The sequence below is a fragment of the Phaethon lepturus genome, unplaced genomic scaffold, assembly GCF_000687285.1.
Source record: "Phaethon lepturus isolate BGI_N335 unplaced genomic scaffold, ASM68728v1 scaffold32205, whole genome shotgun sequence".
NCBI classification, from domain to species: Eukaryota; Metazoa; Chordata; class Aves; order Phaethontiformes; family Phaethontidae; genus Phaethon; species Phaethon lepturus.
Genome location: NW_010543129.1, coordinates 1,014 through 17,238, shown reverse-complemented (window position 1 = coordinate 17,238; position 16,225 = coordinate 1,014). Strand labels below are relative to the sequence as shown.

The 16,225-nt window shown below is 44.4% G+C and overlaps 2 protein-coding genes across 2 annotated transcripts in view; one reads left to right on the top strand and one right to left on the bottom strand.

The window, feature by feature from the left end:
• The first annotated feature begins 1,593 nt into the window (after window positions 1–1,593).
• On the top strand, window positions 1,594–15,407 carry LRWD1 (leucine-rich repeats and WD repeat domain containing 1). Its single transcript, XM_010288261.1, has 15 exons — window positions 1,594–1,723; window positions 3,806–4,040; window positions 5,027–5,146; window positions 6,503–6,655; window positions 7,416–7,556; window positions 8,191–8,532; window positions 9,162–9,288; window positions 9,536–9,645; window positions 10,095–10,302; window positions 11,861–11,933; window positions 12,032–12,172; window positions 12,848–12,945; window positions 13,549–13,710; window positions 14,490–14,614; window positions 15,042–15,407. The coding sequence occupies exons 1-15, from the start codon at window positions 1,644–1,646 to the stop codon at window positions 15,180–15,182; spliced, it is 2,256 nt and encodes a 751-aa protein (XP_010286563.1). The 5' UTR covers window positions 1,594–1,643; the 3' UTR covers window positions 15,183–15,407.
• A 347-nt stretch (window positions 15,408–15,754) lies between these two features.
• The window catches only part of POLR2J (polymerase (RNA) II (DNA directed) polypeptide J, 13.3kDa), a gene marked incomplete at its 5' end in the record, with an annotated part of 1,252 nt that continues 781 nt past the window's right edge, over window positions 15,755–16,225 (bottom strand). The window contains one exon of the mRNA XM_010288262.1: window positions 15,755–15,790. Within this exon, the coding sequence (XP_010286564.1) occupies window positions 15,755–15,790 (36 nt within the window). The remainder of the gene's footprint in view (window positions 15,791–16,225) is intronic.

Below are 16,225 nucleotides of genomic sequence, written 5' to 3'. Positions count from 1 at the left end.
GTGGTAGTGCCGCGGGCCTCGTGCAGCGGGCAGCGCCAGGCTCGCCTCAGTTTAGCCAAAGCAGTGGTCCTGCTGGTTAAAATTAAACTCCTTTTAATCTCTGCTGCGTTAGTCTGGCCTGAATCGACCCCCTGCTGTGGAGCTGCCGGCCCCGAGGGGTGCTGCTGTGGGCAGGAGGAGGGTCGGTGGCTGCTTCTGGTGAGGGTTCCCAGTTAGGCTGGGTTACGGGGTTCATCAGGGCCCGGGGTAACTGAACGTGCCTTCTGCAGCGTCACCCGTGATGGCGTGGTGATGGGGCCATGTTATGTCATGGTCTTCCTCGCAGCTCCTGTGGTGTCATGGGTGACACAGCTGAGTCTGAGGTGGTCAAAAAGAGGGTGACAGTAACATCCATGGTCATTGGTGTCAAATTTTTCTTACAGATATACAAGAGCTTAGCGAGGTTTATTAGGTTGAGCAGGTAAGGACCTGATCCTGTGGTTTGGCTTTCAGTGACAGCTCTGTCCCTTGAAGGATCAAATCCTGGACAGCTACTGTTCAGATGGCTTTTTCAGGCTCAGTGCTCTTTATGCTGATATAAAATATTCCATACATGAAGGATTGTTCTTACTTACAGGTGTTTGTTAACAAAGCAGTGCCCCATTGCTCATCAAACCCGATGGTCCAGGTGCTGTATGCATGTTATGGTGCTGAAGTCAAGCCTAAGGACAGCTTAGTGCCTCACGTGTTCCTCACGATTTACTGGAGTGGCCTTTAGGCGGTGGTGAGACTAACAGAAAAAGACAGTAGTGAGTGTGGTCTTGGAGCTCTTTTCTCTTTTATTTCCCTCTCTTGGAATCTGTGACAGAAAGAGTGGCAAGGCGCAAACCAGTAGTTTCGCGAAGCTACTTTGGCCCTATCAGGGTTGTTAGTCTAAATATCAGTGTATCCATGTGTATGTGCATGTAACTGTCCTATCCACAATGATGCATGAAAACATCTGTTAATTACCAATAAATTACCAATAGAGAATGCTGTTGGTTTTTTGCCTTGGTGAGGAAATAATGTTATTGATTGGTGGGTATTTACATTTCTGGTAATTAATTCAGTTTTCCAAAATTTTAGGGAATTTAGAAGTTGTCAGCCAAGAGTCTATCCATCTGGTCAGGCCAGTGAGCGCACTGTGTCGTTTCCTTGGGAGGAAGACATTCACAACAGGTGTATTTATTCTTGCTGTTTATTTGAAAGCGTGTCGAGTTCTTGGAGCACAGCCCTGTTGCTCAGGAGAGGTACAAACAGGTAACTGCGAGACTGTCCTAGTCCTGAGTGCTGTCACCCCGTGGACAGATTTCATCTACACCAAGTCTGTTGCTTTAATAGCCAAGGGAGGTATCACTGTTGCTTCGGAGATGGGTTGGGTCAGCATGTTGGGAGCATGTGCCCAGCATAATAACAATCTCTTGTATTTTCATTTCAACCGTGTAAAAAAGGTGACTTCAAACACAGCAGCAAAATCAGTAGCTAACCTTGTAACTTTCCCCCACCCCTTTCAGACTCAGTTGAAAGGACTTCCTTGTATTCCTGTTTGTTTTACCAGGAAGGTTACGAGAAGAGATCCTACAGCTGGCTGATTAGTTATTCCAGCAGAGGGGTGGAGATTAAAAATGTCAAAAATTACTACAGAACTTCTTTTGGAAAGAGCGTTTCCAAGATCTACACGGCTCCGAAAGATCGAGACGCTGAAGTAAGTGCAGACAGGCCCATGGAAAATTCCAACTGTATTCAGCCTGGGCAACCCTTTTTTTGTCTTTCTTCCCCTAAGCATTTTGACTGAGTAAAGAGAGATGATTACAAAGCACAGAACAGGAGATGGCATTCTTGATGCAGGAGCGGTGAGCACTAGTGGAATTGCATTCACTACATAGGTTATCAGCAGTTACCAGCTCTTGTCACCATTTATATTGTATATGTGCTGCCACCTTCTTTCTGTAAAACTGCTTAAGGCTGGATCCTGATTTCCTAACCCTAAGACAGGCTCCCTACCCCTAAAATGCTTCTGTCTTTGCTAGCAGTTGCTTAATGTGAATAAGAGAATCTCTTCTGGCCTGGATTTCAGAAAGTTTTAAAAGTATTTTTGGCGTTATTTCCCCTCCCTTTCCCTCTCCCTCCATCACTTTCCATCTCCTCTAAATCCAGTTACGTTAGTACCTCAGACATTGCAGAGAGGGAGGATAGAAACCACTAAAAACAGTTTTGTTGCGCAGATCCTTAACAGAGGTTATTGAAAATACATGTCTTTGCAAATATTTAATACAGTGGAATTTTGCTATTCCAGAACTGGTAAATCCGAGTGACTCAGCTAGCCAGTTTCTGGCTGGCACCTTCGTTATTTTTGTTGCTGATGTAAGAATTTTGGGTTTCATACGTACTTTTTAAAGTTACTTCTTTTAGTTTGTCTTGTGCTAAAATAATTGGTTTTAGAGAGAAACCCAAAAGTTTATTGGAAGATTACAGGCTGCAATAATCTGAGTAACAAAGTGATGTTGAGGTGTTTGAAATAGTGAATGTCTAGAATGTGGCTTTTTCCATGCAGCTTTGTTCCATGATTTTGAAGGGTTATATTTCAGAAAGTCCGTTTGGAGAACACTGTGTTGAGTTTCTCCCCAAAATGACACAGTAATCACACTCAGCTTTGCAGCCAGCTGAATTCTGTTCAACCTTTCTTATATACTTTGGCTGATTAGGCTTCTGAGACGGCAAGTGAAGAAGAAGTGGTCTTGCTTCCTAATTTTATTTACCTCATTTATTCACACTTCATTTATATTTAGAAGGCCTTTTTTTACTAATCATTAGAGATGGAGATTCTGTTTGTTAAAGGAACTTTGGCTTGTGTCCTCAAGAGATGTTGGCTGTCAGGACCAGAAGCTCCCTTTGGAGCTTCAACTAAATGAGTTGATATTTGGTATGAGTCAAATATTTTACCACTTCTTTCAGGACAGAATGCTTCTGTTTTGGTGGCAGCCTTGGAATTTGGTTAGGTAGATTTCCATATTTGCCATTGGAAGTTTTTGCAGCAAAATTGACTGTAAAAGAAATGGAAAAAACACTTTTTTTTGTGAAGTTAGTTCTTTGAAAACAGTGAAATGATTTGGGGACCTACTCTGCACTTGGCCTGAACTTCTGATGCAGAGAAGAAAAGTTTTGAGCCAGATCAGCAAACCGATCCAACTTGACACATTGTTGTGTGAGTGCAGGTGTCAGCATGAAGTGAGGGGGAGGACAGGACTAGGCTGTTGGAATCACCATAGTCTCATATTGCTTACACCAGTTGTGAGATGGTGATGTCTAAAAACTGAGTGAAATAATGAATCCCTGTGGACAGGGTAGACTGGTGGTGTAGTGAATAAGTGTCTTGTATTGCCATGGCTTGTTTTGTTGAATTTATGTTGCAAAAGAATAAAATACCAAAATTCTCAGAGATGTAGTAATTTTTTCTACAAACAAGAACTTTTCCAGTGATTCACTGCTCACAGCCAGCTCTGTCCCCTGTAGGAGGTTTATCTGGATTGCAGGTTAATTGTACTGCAAACACTTTGGTAGACTTAAGTCTCTGATGGTGCCTGTTGGCTTGGACACAGCATCTTTTCCATGTATGTGTGCTTGCAGTCCAGCATGCTGCAGCCAAGAAAAAGCAGGTTTGGTCAGATTTACCCAGTGAGTTGTGCTAGACTGAGAGATGCCACCAGGTTGGACCTTGAATCCTGTGAAAGTCAGCACTTGTTTTTCCAATGAACTGCAGATAGTTCACGTTCTCTTTTGTTTTCAGCCTGTCCAAACTGCAGCTGAAGACTGGGGACTTAGATCCACGTTTGTTTTCCCGCCTGAGGCATCTGCAGAAACTAGATCTCTCTGATAATTTACTGGACAAATTTCCCAACAGTCTAACCCTGCCTGATCTGCGTGTCCTAAACTGCAACAACAACAAACTGGAAGATGTAACTGCTCTGAAACAGTTCCCTCTGCTTGAGGAGCTAACCTACGAGAACAATGTGTACTTGACAGTGAGTTACCTCCCATCCTTACAAGCTCAGCATTAAATAGAGGGGGAAACAAGCAGCGGTTATGGCTAGTTCTTATACATTGTTCTTAGGCAGCAAGTGTTAGGGCATCTGAGAAAGCAGCCAGTCTTTTTGCAGCTCCTTCACCAGTTTGTGCCGCTGTTTCCCAGTCTGGAGAAGTGACTTGCCCAAAACCACTCAGATAATAAAATCTGGGTATCTTGAACTCCTGATTCTCCAAGCCACAGTCCTATCTTGGGTAGCTTATCAGGTAGGATATCTTATGCTCATGCTTGTTTAAAGTAGAGTAATGACTGTGTGGAAATGTCCTTCTTATACGTTAGTTAGTTTTAGTGCCCCTTGTGCTCTGGAAGAGCAGACTTCGTCCTCTGATGAGGGGTTAAACTTGATGATTAGTTTAGGTTTTCTGACTTCTCCCAAGAGGCTCTGCTGACTGTACTGTTTAAGCATCCGCAACTGTAATTTTACTTGTGCTTCAAACTGGCATCAGCCACCATCGCTGTCCCCAGATGCTTATTTGCTGTTGCATGCTTGGCAGAAGTATTTGTGTGACTGTATGGTAAACTGGATTGGGGAACTGGTCTGACCTAAAACGCAGCTGTCCCAAGGAAGGCCTGCTGGTATTCGTTTACTGTAGGCAGGGCAGGCCTTCCTCTGCATTAGATGCGCACTCAGAGTTAAAGGATGTGAACAGGATACCCTGCGTTGCACTCGGGCCGGAGCAAGATGAGCCTGATTACACCACCACCACCTTGTGTTGGATATTAGTACTGCTTTAAGGTCCCTACTCATAGGAGAACGTTAACGTACAGCGATACTCAAGTCGGAAATGCTGAGAAGATTTTACGAAATGGCTTTTCCTGACAAAATATATTCTTCTCATCCTTGGCTGTATTTTAATAAAGGACTAAAGCTAAGGCAAGTACCATGTGTACAGTTTTTGTAACGCTGATATCTTCTCTTTCCAGCTCAACGATGACTATAAAGTAATGTTTCTTTTGCAAAATCTTCGGCTACTCAATGGCAAGGATATAACCAAACTGGCTAATCATGTGAGGCGTGTCAATAGTCGTAAGCTCACCAGCAAAGTAAGATGTGTGATTTTTTTTTTTTTCTTCTTAATCTCTAAATGCCTGAGAAGTAACTAAATACTGTGCTCAGTTTAATGACAGAGTTGCAAACAAGCATCAAATGGTTAACAATAATTCTGGTATGATCTGAGCACACAGCCTGCAGTATGGGCCACCTAGGAAATGTCTTACTGCTGCTTTCTCTGGTCACTGCTTGCACTTGCTCTACGTGTTCTGTGTAGCCAACTTCTGCCTTCAGTTTAAAAGGAGCAGGGCCAGCAAGGTCTGTGTCTGACCCTCTAGTTTTTCAGGTCACTCTGATCATCATTGAAAAATGGGAGAAGCCTGGTTCTGACATAATAGCTGCATACACCTCCCCATGTAATTTCCGTTACTGTCCTGGCCCCAGGAATGGGGAGCACAAAACCAAGCTCAGGATAATCTTGCTTTTTCCAGCATACACCGGGAACAAGGATTTGTTCTTTCTTCTTCAGCTGTGCGTGTTTGGAACTGTGTTTTCACTCACTTACGTACACAGTTTAGCTCCTGAGAGATTGCCCCTACAAAGCATGTTGTGATCTTGAGCAAAATTATTGTTCTATTATGAAAAAGGGATTTTTTTTGTGCAGTACTGCTCTTACTGTTTGTATTCTAGTTAGTTGATCTTGATAATTCCTTCTGTGTAGCAGTAGTGGAGAGATCAAATACCGAAGACTGGGATGGCTTATTGTGCTAAGTGTTATCTGTGTAATGCCTTGTACCTCAAAGGGTCTTAGCGAGGGCTACTCAGCCTCTTATCCTCCAGGCAACTGGGCATGGCTGGCTGTTTAATTTTGTGCTGGTATCCATGCCCCAGATACCTTTCTGTGATGGTATTGCTTTGTACCTGGCTGGCCAGTTCTTACTGCTGTGTCTAAATGTGAAATGTCTGTGGGATAAATGGGGATGACATGTGCACCGGCCCTGCTCACAGGCACACTTGAACTACAAGAAAACTCAAACATCCCCGTTTATCCTGTGCCTGTAATAATAAATTAGTTATCTGTCAGGTACTCCCTGTTAGTAGGGCACAGTGTAAGACTCCTTAAGACCATTTGCTGTGGATCCAAAGACACAGTATCAGGCATTGCTCTGTGTCCATGTTGACAGTATCTGCTTAGCCACACTTACTTAAGCTTGCTTCAGAGGAATTGTGTTTCTTGTTGGATGAAGTCGTGGTTTGAACACTGATAAAATAAACGGAAGCAGTGCCATCATGTAGCTAGCAGAGCCTGAGGGTTGGCAACTTCTTAAATGTTCTCACGAGTACTCTTGTGCTTTTCTGCTCTGGTTTTCTGTAGTATTCTGTTGAATAAACCCAGTCTTTCTGCCTAGGTTACTGCTCACTGGGAAAAATTCTTCCGTGACCAACTTCCTGAGAAATATACAGCGGAACAAGTGAAGTCAATCAGGAAAAAGTTCCTGAAGTCAGTACAAACCAATGTAGTGTATGGACCCAGCTCTCTCAGTGAATTCACCCGCTGGCGGGTAGGTTACAATTCACTTACCCTTCTGCTCTTCAGGCAAGGACTCTGCAGCCTGATTCTGAATGGATTTGATTAAAATGGTCTATTGATTTGGGTTCAGGGTATCAGGGCTCTTGCAGAGAGGTGGTATCACTTTTTCTGGTTTTCTTCACTGCTTTGTTAAGCAGTTACAGAAGCACTAGGACTAAATAGACACCAAGTTGCAATGACTGTCATTAAACATTGTTTTTTAATTCACAAGCAATAATGATACTTGTACTAATTAAGATGACTGCAGTATCCTTAGTACTTAATTATTTGCAAATAACTCTTAATGGCAACCTTTAGTCTTGATGGAAGCTGTATGAGAGGAGAAAAGATAATGACAGAACTGTAGTTAATGCCAGTGGGGAAAGATACCATTTAGTTTGTAACATAAGTTTTAATTGTATGTGCATACATACAATTGAGGCTTCCATCTCGCCTTTGTCTTGTTTCATTGCTGTGCTGTTGTTTTTGCAAATGTGTACCCTGGATGCCCATGACAAAGTGAGGTTCTTGGGTTGTGTCATGTCAGCAGAGGACTTGGCCTGCCAGGCTCTCAGCTGAGGACTCCTCCATCACTTGTGAAATTCATGTAGAATAGTGGAAGCAGATATTAAAAACTCAGCAAGGCAGCTCTTGTCATTACACATCAGAGTTTGACTGCTGTTGCTTTTTGTCTCTCTCTTTTTTCTTTTTCTTTTTTTTTTTTTTTATATATCCACATATTTGCTTCTAAGGTGAAAATGATTGCAGAAGAGTTTCTGGCATACTCACTGGGTCTGGAGTTAAACACAGATCCTGAACCAGAGGAAAAGATGGATGAGAATGAGGAAGAGAGTACAGAAGACCCCAGTGAAGCTGCAGAGGATGTGGGTCAGGTAGGTGATTTTTCCAGTTACATTAACAATGTCCTTTTAATTTCTTAAGAATTCAGTAGCACTTGTCATTTTATGTTTATGACCCTTTGGTAACTGTAGGGGCAGCCTCAGGCTCCAACCTGTTTTCAACAGCTGAGGCTTTTTCTTTACATGGTCAGACTGAAGCTTTCCCAGCACTGTGAAGGTTGAGTTACTCTCCAAGAGGAGAGAGCTTCCGTTCTCATAGGAGACCCAAAAGATTTCATGAGTGTAGTCCTACTGACTGCACCCCTCCTTTCAGGAACGGGTATTTTTAATGAGAGAACTAGGCTGATGCATGGCCAGACTGATGGTGCTTGCCACCTTTGAAATGGCTGCAGACTGAACCCCCTTGGTCCATGGGCCAGATTTGTTTTTCCACATCATATGTAAATCACAAGTAACTGGGACAAGGAAAATGAGGCTGGCTGTGTGATTTTCATTAGCTTCTGCCTCTAGGAACTCTGCAGCCTTGGGCTGTCTGATTCTTGGAGCCCAGTCTGTAACCGTGGGAGGGTACTTGCATTTGAATAATTAATGTCTCTGACTTACAAATCATCTGCACATCTCAGGGAAGCTATAAACCTTCTGCAGAAACTGACAACATGCCTTATAGGTCACAGTAACGCCCAGCAAGAGGAAAAGAAATCATTCAAAACCAGGCTCTGGAAACAAGAGGTCCAAGTCCCAGGCAAACACCGAGAAGGAGGCTGTAGTTAATCCCAGAAAGTCCAGTCATGTGCAGGATGACGCAGCTCCTGATAAACCAAGAACATCGAACCAGCCAGTCAAAGAGGCAACCCCTGAGCAGGAAGCTGAAGGGACACCTAAGAATGGAGAGCCATTTCCCAAGGGGCAAAGCAACAGAAGATCCAGCCAGCTGACAGGGGAACAGAAAAGCCAGGAGCAGGACAACGGAGTTGTTAGCTTGACCCCAGTGAAGAACTCCAAGGGCAAGGTATGTTCATCAGCCCCCTTGGGACTGGCTTTCAGCCTCTTGGTTTAGTGGGAGGAGCTGCATTCAGATTTCATCAGAGCTCTACACAGCTTGGAGCTCATAATTGGCCAGATATATTGTGAGTTATGGTTTTTGCTTTGTTTTTTTTATTGTTGTTTTAAATCTCTCAGAGGCATCAGGGAAGGCCCTCCCCGCCCGGAGACAGTGAATCCCCTGCAGGGGATGGATGGACCAGCACTCTGAGGTGGTGCACTGAAAGCCTGTTCTTAGAAATGGGGCTGGCGTGACCTGCTCTCAGGTCAAACTGGTGGCTGCATGGGGAAAGGTGTTTCCCCCTCAGCTCAGACCAGTGGGGATCTAAAGGGTTTTTCACATTTCTCTGCCGCAGGAACTGGGGTTCACTGCTGGGGTCTGCTGGGCACATCTTTTTCTAAACAGTTGCCTGCTGGTTTAGGAGTCTTGAGCATTGGTGGCATCTCAGTCTCTCCTGTTCTCTGTAGCACAGAAGGGCTGAAAAATACTTCAGTTTAACTCAGATTGCTGTGTTCAGTAAAGGGTTCTGTCAAGGCAATCACAGGCAAACCGCTGTGAGGGGAATGAATTTTCTAAATGTGGATGGTTTATTGTAGGAGGATGTCAGTGCAGAGCCATTGCATTTTCTTCAGTGTCACAGTAAAGGCAACAGCCGCGAGGATTTTAAAACGCAGCTCTGGTCCTGTGTCTTCGAGCCATTGCTAGACTGTGGAGCCAGGAAAGGTGAGCTCTTAAAAGAGGTTTGCAGGATTCCTAGAACCACCCGGCTCTGGAATCCCAGTGGACTCCATGCGTTAGACCCCTGCTCCTTCAAGCTGTAGTCTCCGTTGTCAGGAAGAGACTTGCTTACATACTACTTCTTTGACTTTGAAAACAGGAGACTGGGAGAGCACCAGGCAGTGATAAGCTGCAGTCTTCATGTGCTATCCGTGAACCTGGGAACTTCTCACCTATTCTTTTCATCTTTCAGATCCCATTGTGAGCTCCTCCAGAACCGTGGCAACATGTGGAGGGGAATCTGTCTGTCTGATTGATTGTGAGACAGGGACAGTGCTGAAAAAGTATAAGGTGGCTACAGAGGTAAGTTGCAAGTGGGAAGAGTAAGCATCGGATGGAAATACCATAATCTGTTACAATTACATACATGTATACATAATATATATTACAGAGAGTTCTGAAGGGTTTCAAGAGTTAGCGTGGACAGGTCTTAAAAGGACAAAGACAGATAGTAAACATTTCTTCCTTTTAACCTGGTTTGGTTTTATTTTTTTATTAGTTTAAAAGATTAAGTCTGCCTCTCTTCTCCTCACAGACATACATGTGTATCCAGGCTGCTAAGACTGCTTGATGGCCTGGAGGAACAAACATCCTGTTGTGATAGTTTGTGTTCTTTGAAATTCAGTGCTCCCACTCGAATAGTCATTTCACCTGAATAGCTCTCGTGATAGTTGTCTTATCTGTGAGCTTATCTGTGAGCCATCCTGCTGGCTGTTCTCTTTCGCACTACCCTTGGTTTCTTTCTATTCCAGGAGTTTTTCAGTGTTGCATGGACAACCCTCACAATGGTAATCAGCGACAGTCGGAAAAAATCTCATAATATCTTGGCGGCTGCTGGGAGGAGAGGGATCGTCAAACTGATTCATGTGGCGGCTGACTTCTGCTATGGAGAGATAAAGGCTCATAAAAAGCCCATTGCTACTGTCTGCTTCAGCCCAACTCAAGAAACGCACCTCTTCAGTAAGTCTCTGGTTCAGAATCTCTTTAGCTTTAGTAGCTAATGCAGAAAAGGCCGGGCTTCCTTAACAAGGGGGATTGTCACCAGTGCAATCAGGTGCGGGTAGGGACCGCACGCACACACAAAAAGCATGGACAGATGTTATGGAGAGAGTATTGTTAGTCTCATATGGCAGTCATCTACAGAAGGTACAAACTGGTTCAGCCACAGAGCCCGACTCTTTAGCTGAGGTGCAGCAGCTCCTGTTTCTCTCTCGGTAGCTCTCAGGGTGGCTGTCACGCACACACTAGCCACAAACCAACCCAGCAGTGGATCCGTTCTGCAGGGATGAGTAAGAAGAATGACAGCCAGAGCAGCCTGCTGGGGGCCAGGCAGCAAGTGGTCAGCTGGCAGGGCTCTCCTCAAGCATGGCAACAGGGGCAATGCAGCGTATAATGGGCTGTTGCATTTAATTTTTTCCAGCAAGCAAAACTATGCACTTAGTTGCCTTTGAATAAATGAAAATTTTTTTGAGTTCTGTGCTTTGTCAGAAATCTTTTGTTCAGGTCCTGATGTAGAAGAGAGCTTTGCCACAGTAGGGCCCACAGAGGCTGAGGCGTACGGACTGGTAGGAAATGAACCATCATATTACAAATTGCAGCTGCATTGTCAGGCCTGTGAAGTAAGCTGTTACAGAGCCATTCAGACCACACCTGCACCCCACAGCACATTGTTTCTCTTGCCTACAATTACCCACATCCTGGAGTGGTTAGAGTGCTACATGAACCGTTCAAAGTGGCATTTTTTTAAAAGATGGGTATTGTAGTGGATACTTTTCAAGAAGAGCCTCTGCAAAAAGCAGAAGCCTAGAGGGATAAGGAGGCTGATAGCACATCCATATAATGGCGTGTACAGCAAGGCTCATTATATTGCATAGACAAATGTATAGTAATAAAGTGACAGTCTTTGCGTGCCTGTTTGGGGCCTGGACACTAACCCATTTACTCCAAGTTTGAGGGATGCCATCTGATTAGGATCCAGATTACTCTGAGTGATCTATTAGGATTGTTTCTGCTGTCAGTATAGCAGCTCGGTGACAAAGACATTAAGTGTCTTTCACACTTTATGTCAGTGCCTGACTTTCCCAATGGGAGCTGCTGTGGATGTGAACACGGTAAGCCGTGGATATGTGGAATAAAGTGGCGTCTGCCTGAGAGTAGAGGTTGGAGCTCATATTTTAGATTCCACTAGAACCCATGACCAGAAGCATGAGCTCAGAGGGGCAGTAGTTAATGACCTAAGCCACAACTTAGTAATGGACACCAGGAAACAAACTTTCTTTTATCTGCTCCTCTTAGAGCACAGGATAAGAATGCAAATTACTGACCATGCATGTTTGACAATGTCTGTGAAGTGGTGTTGAGCCAGGAGCCTTGGTGACTGCCGCTGTGCTTTAATGAGCTCTCTGATGCCACAGGCTCAGAGTGTTACAGCCTGTGACACAGGTAGAATTGCCAGCTAGCACGAGAAGAGCCAGATGAGCAGCGGTGTCACTACCTGCTTCTCTTCTGTGTCCCACAGCTGCATCCTATGACAAGCGAATTGCACTCTGGGATATTGGGATTCCAGACTGTGACTACAATTTCAAAGCAAGGTAAAGGTTCAAAAATGAGATGTGGCCAGTCCAGGAGCCTATAACTATCATGTCGCAGCACCGCTTAACTGCTTGTTCTCTTTTTTTTTTCTTTTTAGCCAGCTGCTGGTGCTGGAAGCACTCTCTATTCCCTTACGGATTGTGCTGGTCCCCACCTTCCCAGAGCAGTACCTGCTGGCTGGCTGTGAAAGCGGCTGCTTTGCCTGGAATATAAAACTGGATAAGGAAGAAAAAAGCAGGTGAGAACCAAAAGCATGCATCTGCTTTCCATAACAAGAAGAGGTAGTCTTAGCAAAGGCTTTATTTCTAACCGAGGTCTGAGCAAGAAAAGCAGCATGTCCTATCAAACTTAAAACATATTCCCCTTCCCATAGTGGCAAGAAAAAATCCTAGCATCACGCTAAAGGAGTGCTCAAAGCTAGCAGCCCTGAGCTTGTACTGATGCTCCAGTCTACAAGTGTTGCTGGCTGCTTTGAAGGAAGGCTGACATGAGCATAATACAATACCCTAAAACTTTAAGTAGTGTAAGGGAGTGTAAATTCTTGGATCAAGTTCCAGTTTCACAGCAAGGCCTACCTTGCTTCTGGTACGTGGGGTTACCCAGGAAACTGGCACTCTGTGGGAACACAGAAAAAAATTACAAGAAAGCAGCGAGTGAAGTCATGCCCTGCTGACATATACTAAGCCTGATGCCTACAAGAACAGATGAAGTAAAACAGCAGTCTCTTAAGCAAATGGGTTTCTGCCATATTAATAAACACAGGTGGCCAAAACCGTAAGTTCAAGTGGGAATTCATCTGTGTTTGGTGAAAGACTGAGTAACACGTGAATTTCCTTCTGGGTTCTGTACCCGAGCATCCTTCCACTGCTGCCTGTTCAGAACTCTACTCATTTCACCCTTCCCCCTACTCCAGGACTTTTGAAGCCGTATTCCAGTTTCCTGAGGAGGATGGAAGCCTGACAACATCTCACAGGGTTGATGGTTTGGCTTTTCTGAATGATGATGTCGTTGGTGAGTATAAACACAATAGCCCAATCCAGAAAAAGTCAGGCACCTCAGCCTGTGGCAGGCTGAAGCCAGCATGATGAGCAGAGGGACTGAATGGGGCGTGACTAACTCTTCTTCAGATTTTTGGGGGCTACACAGAATGGAGTTGTCTCCCAGAGTCACTTACCTTTCCCTAAAATGTGGGCTAGAGCTACAAACCCATGTGTGGGCAGGACTGGAAATCAGATGGACTCATCCCTGAGAGCACGGTTGGCCGAGCAGCACTGAAGTGGAAGGGAGGAGAGCTCCTTTCTGCTCAAGCGCTGATGGCAGCAGTATTTTTTTGCAGGGGGATGGGGGAAAGTTTAAGTATGGGCGGGTCTTTCTGAATAGTTTATGCTTGTTCTACAGTTTAGGAACATAAGCATGGGACTGAAAATCCCTCTGCAGCCTCCAGTTATCCTGAAATAAGGTAAAGGAGGTGGAAGCAGTTGCTGCTGGTTATCAGGTCCCACGTCTTAAAAGCCACCTTCTGGATGGACCCCACCTTCACCAGAGGCCAGCCTTTGTTTTGGGGCATTTCACTTCTCAGCAGCTGACTCAGCCTCTCCCCTCTTTCTTCCCTAGTTTCCAAGAGCTCTAAACCGGGATGCATATACTTATGGAGCTGGAGTCGGTCTTTTGATGCAAAGGGGAAAGGCTGCCAGCGAACGGCATCTGCAGTTATTCTAGCTGAGCTCGAGTGGTCCGCGACAGACCTGTCCTACCTGACACTCAGCACCTGCCCAGGTAGGCAGCACCCTTCCTCGGGGCAAGCGGTGAGGCCGTACCAGTCACTGTAGCAGAGGCAGCTGCATGGGTCAAGATTTACTTTGAACCTGTCAGAGGAGCCTGTAGATTAGAGGCAGAGGCCTGGATGTCACTTCCTGCCGGAGAGAGCGTGTCTGGCCGCCCCTCTGCAAGCAACAAGAGCCCCCTGACTCCCTGCACCGCAGCTCCAGTACAGTGCAGCAACAGCCCAGCACCAGCTGTATGTAGATAATATAAATAATAAAAAATCACAGCTATACCATCTGCCATACAAGGGGGAAACAACTGAGGCTTTACAGCATGACCTGGACTGCTACATTACCAACATGGCCTTCCTTGTACAGGTCTTCAAAGCACACCGAGCTTTGGCTTGGCCCTGTAGCTTTTCTGCAGCCATTTTAATACTCAGTGTAACTAAAGTAAGGGGTAGGAATGCCACACAATACAGCTGGCTTTTAAGACTAACAAGGAATAGACAAACCTTTCCAAAACAAAAAAAAAAGTCTAAAAAAATTCAGAAGAAATCCCAAAACATTTATCGCTAGCTTTTCTCTATTAGAGTAAAAGACAATTTGTCTTTAAATGAATTGAGTTTTTTCAGAGCAAAGTAGATCAATATATTAGTGCTGGGAAGAGAATTTTGCTGGAATGTGACATCCTTCATTGGGCTCCTACAGCACTGTCTTGAGTTCTGCTTTATAGCAGAACGGACTCTCAGTTCCACACTCATTTTCCAGCTGCTTCTTTTGGTCTTACAGCAAAAGCCTACGTGTTCTGTGGTGACGAGAAGGGAAGCGTGTGGATGTACAACCTCTCAAACTACACCGCAGCGTGGAGCTCTGCAAGGGGAAAACGCTCAGACAAGAGGATCCCTCCTGCACAGGTAGGTCCCACTTCCCTGGCCTCCAGAGATAGAACTCTTTTGGGCAATTACTGTTCCCTTGCATGACAAAGGCACACACACTCAAAGGCTCTCACTCCAGAGCGTGGCCTTGAGCCATCATTACGTATAGGTATGACATGGCCTAGTGTTCCATGAACTTTTTGCAAGAGTATTGTCCAGGTCAAGAGCCAGGCCGACCTGCTTTCACTTTTTCCTTTCAAGTCCCTCTGCACCAAACCCTGCTTCTTGCTGCACCCCTTCCCTCAGGAAGGGGAAGAACCTTTTTATTCAGCTTCCCCAGCTCAGTAGGGAAGCAGATTCCACAGAAACCCAATCATCAAACCAGGCCTTGCAGTAATTGATAACCTCCCGCTTCCAGAGACTATACCACTGGTCCTTTCCTACCTAAACTCTGTTCTCCTCATAGATTCTCAAGTGGCCAGAGCTTCGAGCCAACGGGGAGCAGCTGACTGAAGTCCTAATAAACAATGTGGTATCAGACCCTACTTTTACTTACCTTGTTGTTCTAACTAGTGTGAACATAACAGCAATTTGGAAGAAGTCATAGTTCCTTGTAACAGAGTTTCATTCCCGTGCTTTGAAATAGTGCCAGTATTAGTGACTGTTACCCATGTAACCATGAAGTTTTCTAGACCAGCTATTATGTGCAAAAAAAAAAAAAAAAAGTAAGAGTTTGTTAAACTCATCAAGTCATTGTAAACATCTGGTTTCTTTTACTGTAAGTTTTCACAATTTGTGCATTTGTTTTATAGAAATGACACTTAATAAAACACTTAATAAAACAAAATACCAGTTCAGTTGGCGGTGCCTGGACTTTTTGAAGAGGAAAAGCAGAGAGTTTATCTGCCACTCAGCAGCTCAGTACAAGTATTTGCCTTAAGGCTCCAATTAGAAAAGTAGAAATCATTTTAATGACTTATCCATCAAATCAAACAAGACATTTATCCTCTTGGCAAAGTGCTAGTCTGGTATAAAAAAACCAACCTGAAAATATCACTGCTGCTGTCAAAAATTAAACATAAGTGGGACAAGGAGGAAAATATTTGCCATGAATGGAGATTCAGCTAACAGACACATCGTTCTGCCTCAGAAGTACAGTCTGCTCTGAACGGGCTGATTTTACTCGATTCCTTCTTGTTTGTCTTTAATAGCAACCTGTAAAATACAAACAAAAACACATATGTTAAGACAAGAACCGCTACTGAGCTGGAGGAGGTTAGTTTAAACATTCGTAACAGTCTTCTGTGAAACACAAGAACCACCACAACCATCAGTGGAAATCTCTACACCATCCAGAAAAATAATACTTAAATTAAAATCAAAACCACATTTACATAATTGGTGCACTGTTACCTTTTACCAGTACACCATAGAATACTGCACAGACACTGTCCTATTCAGAGTCCCCCTGGTTTTATCTGAATAACCTTTTGGGCAGATTAAGTCTCAAAAATCAGGGGCTAAATAAATACATACAATTGCATAGCTAAGCAGAAGCAATGAAAACTGGTAAAAAAAAAAAATACTGTCCCAGAGTTTTGGCAGAAGTAAAAAAAAAAAGGGGGGGGGGGGGACACACACGGGAGAAGA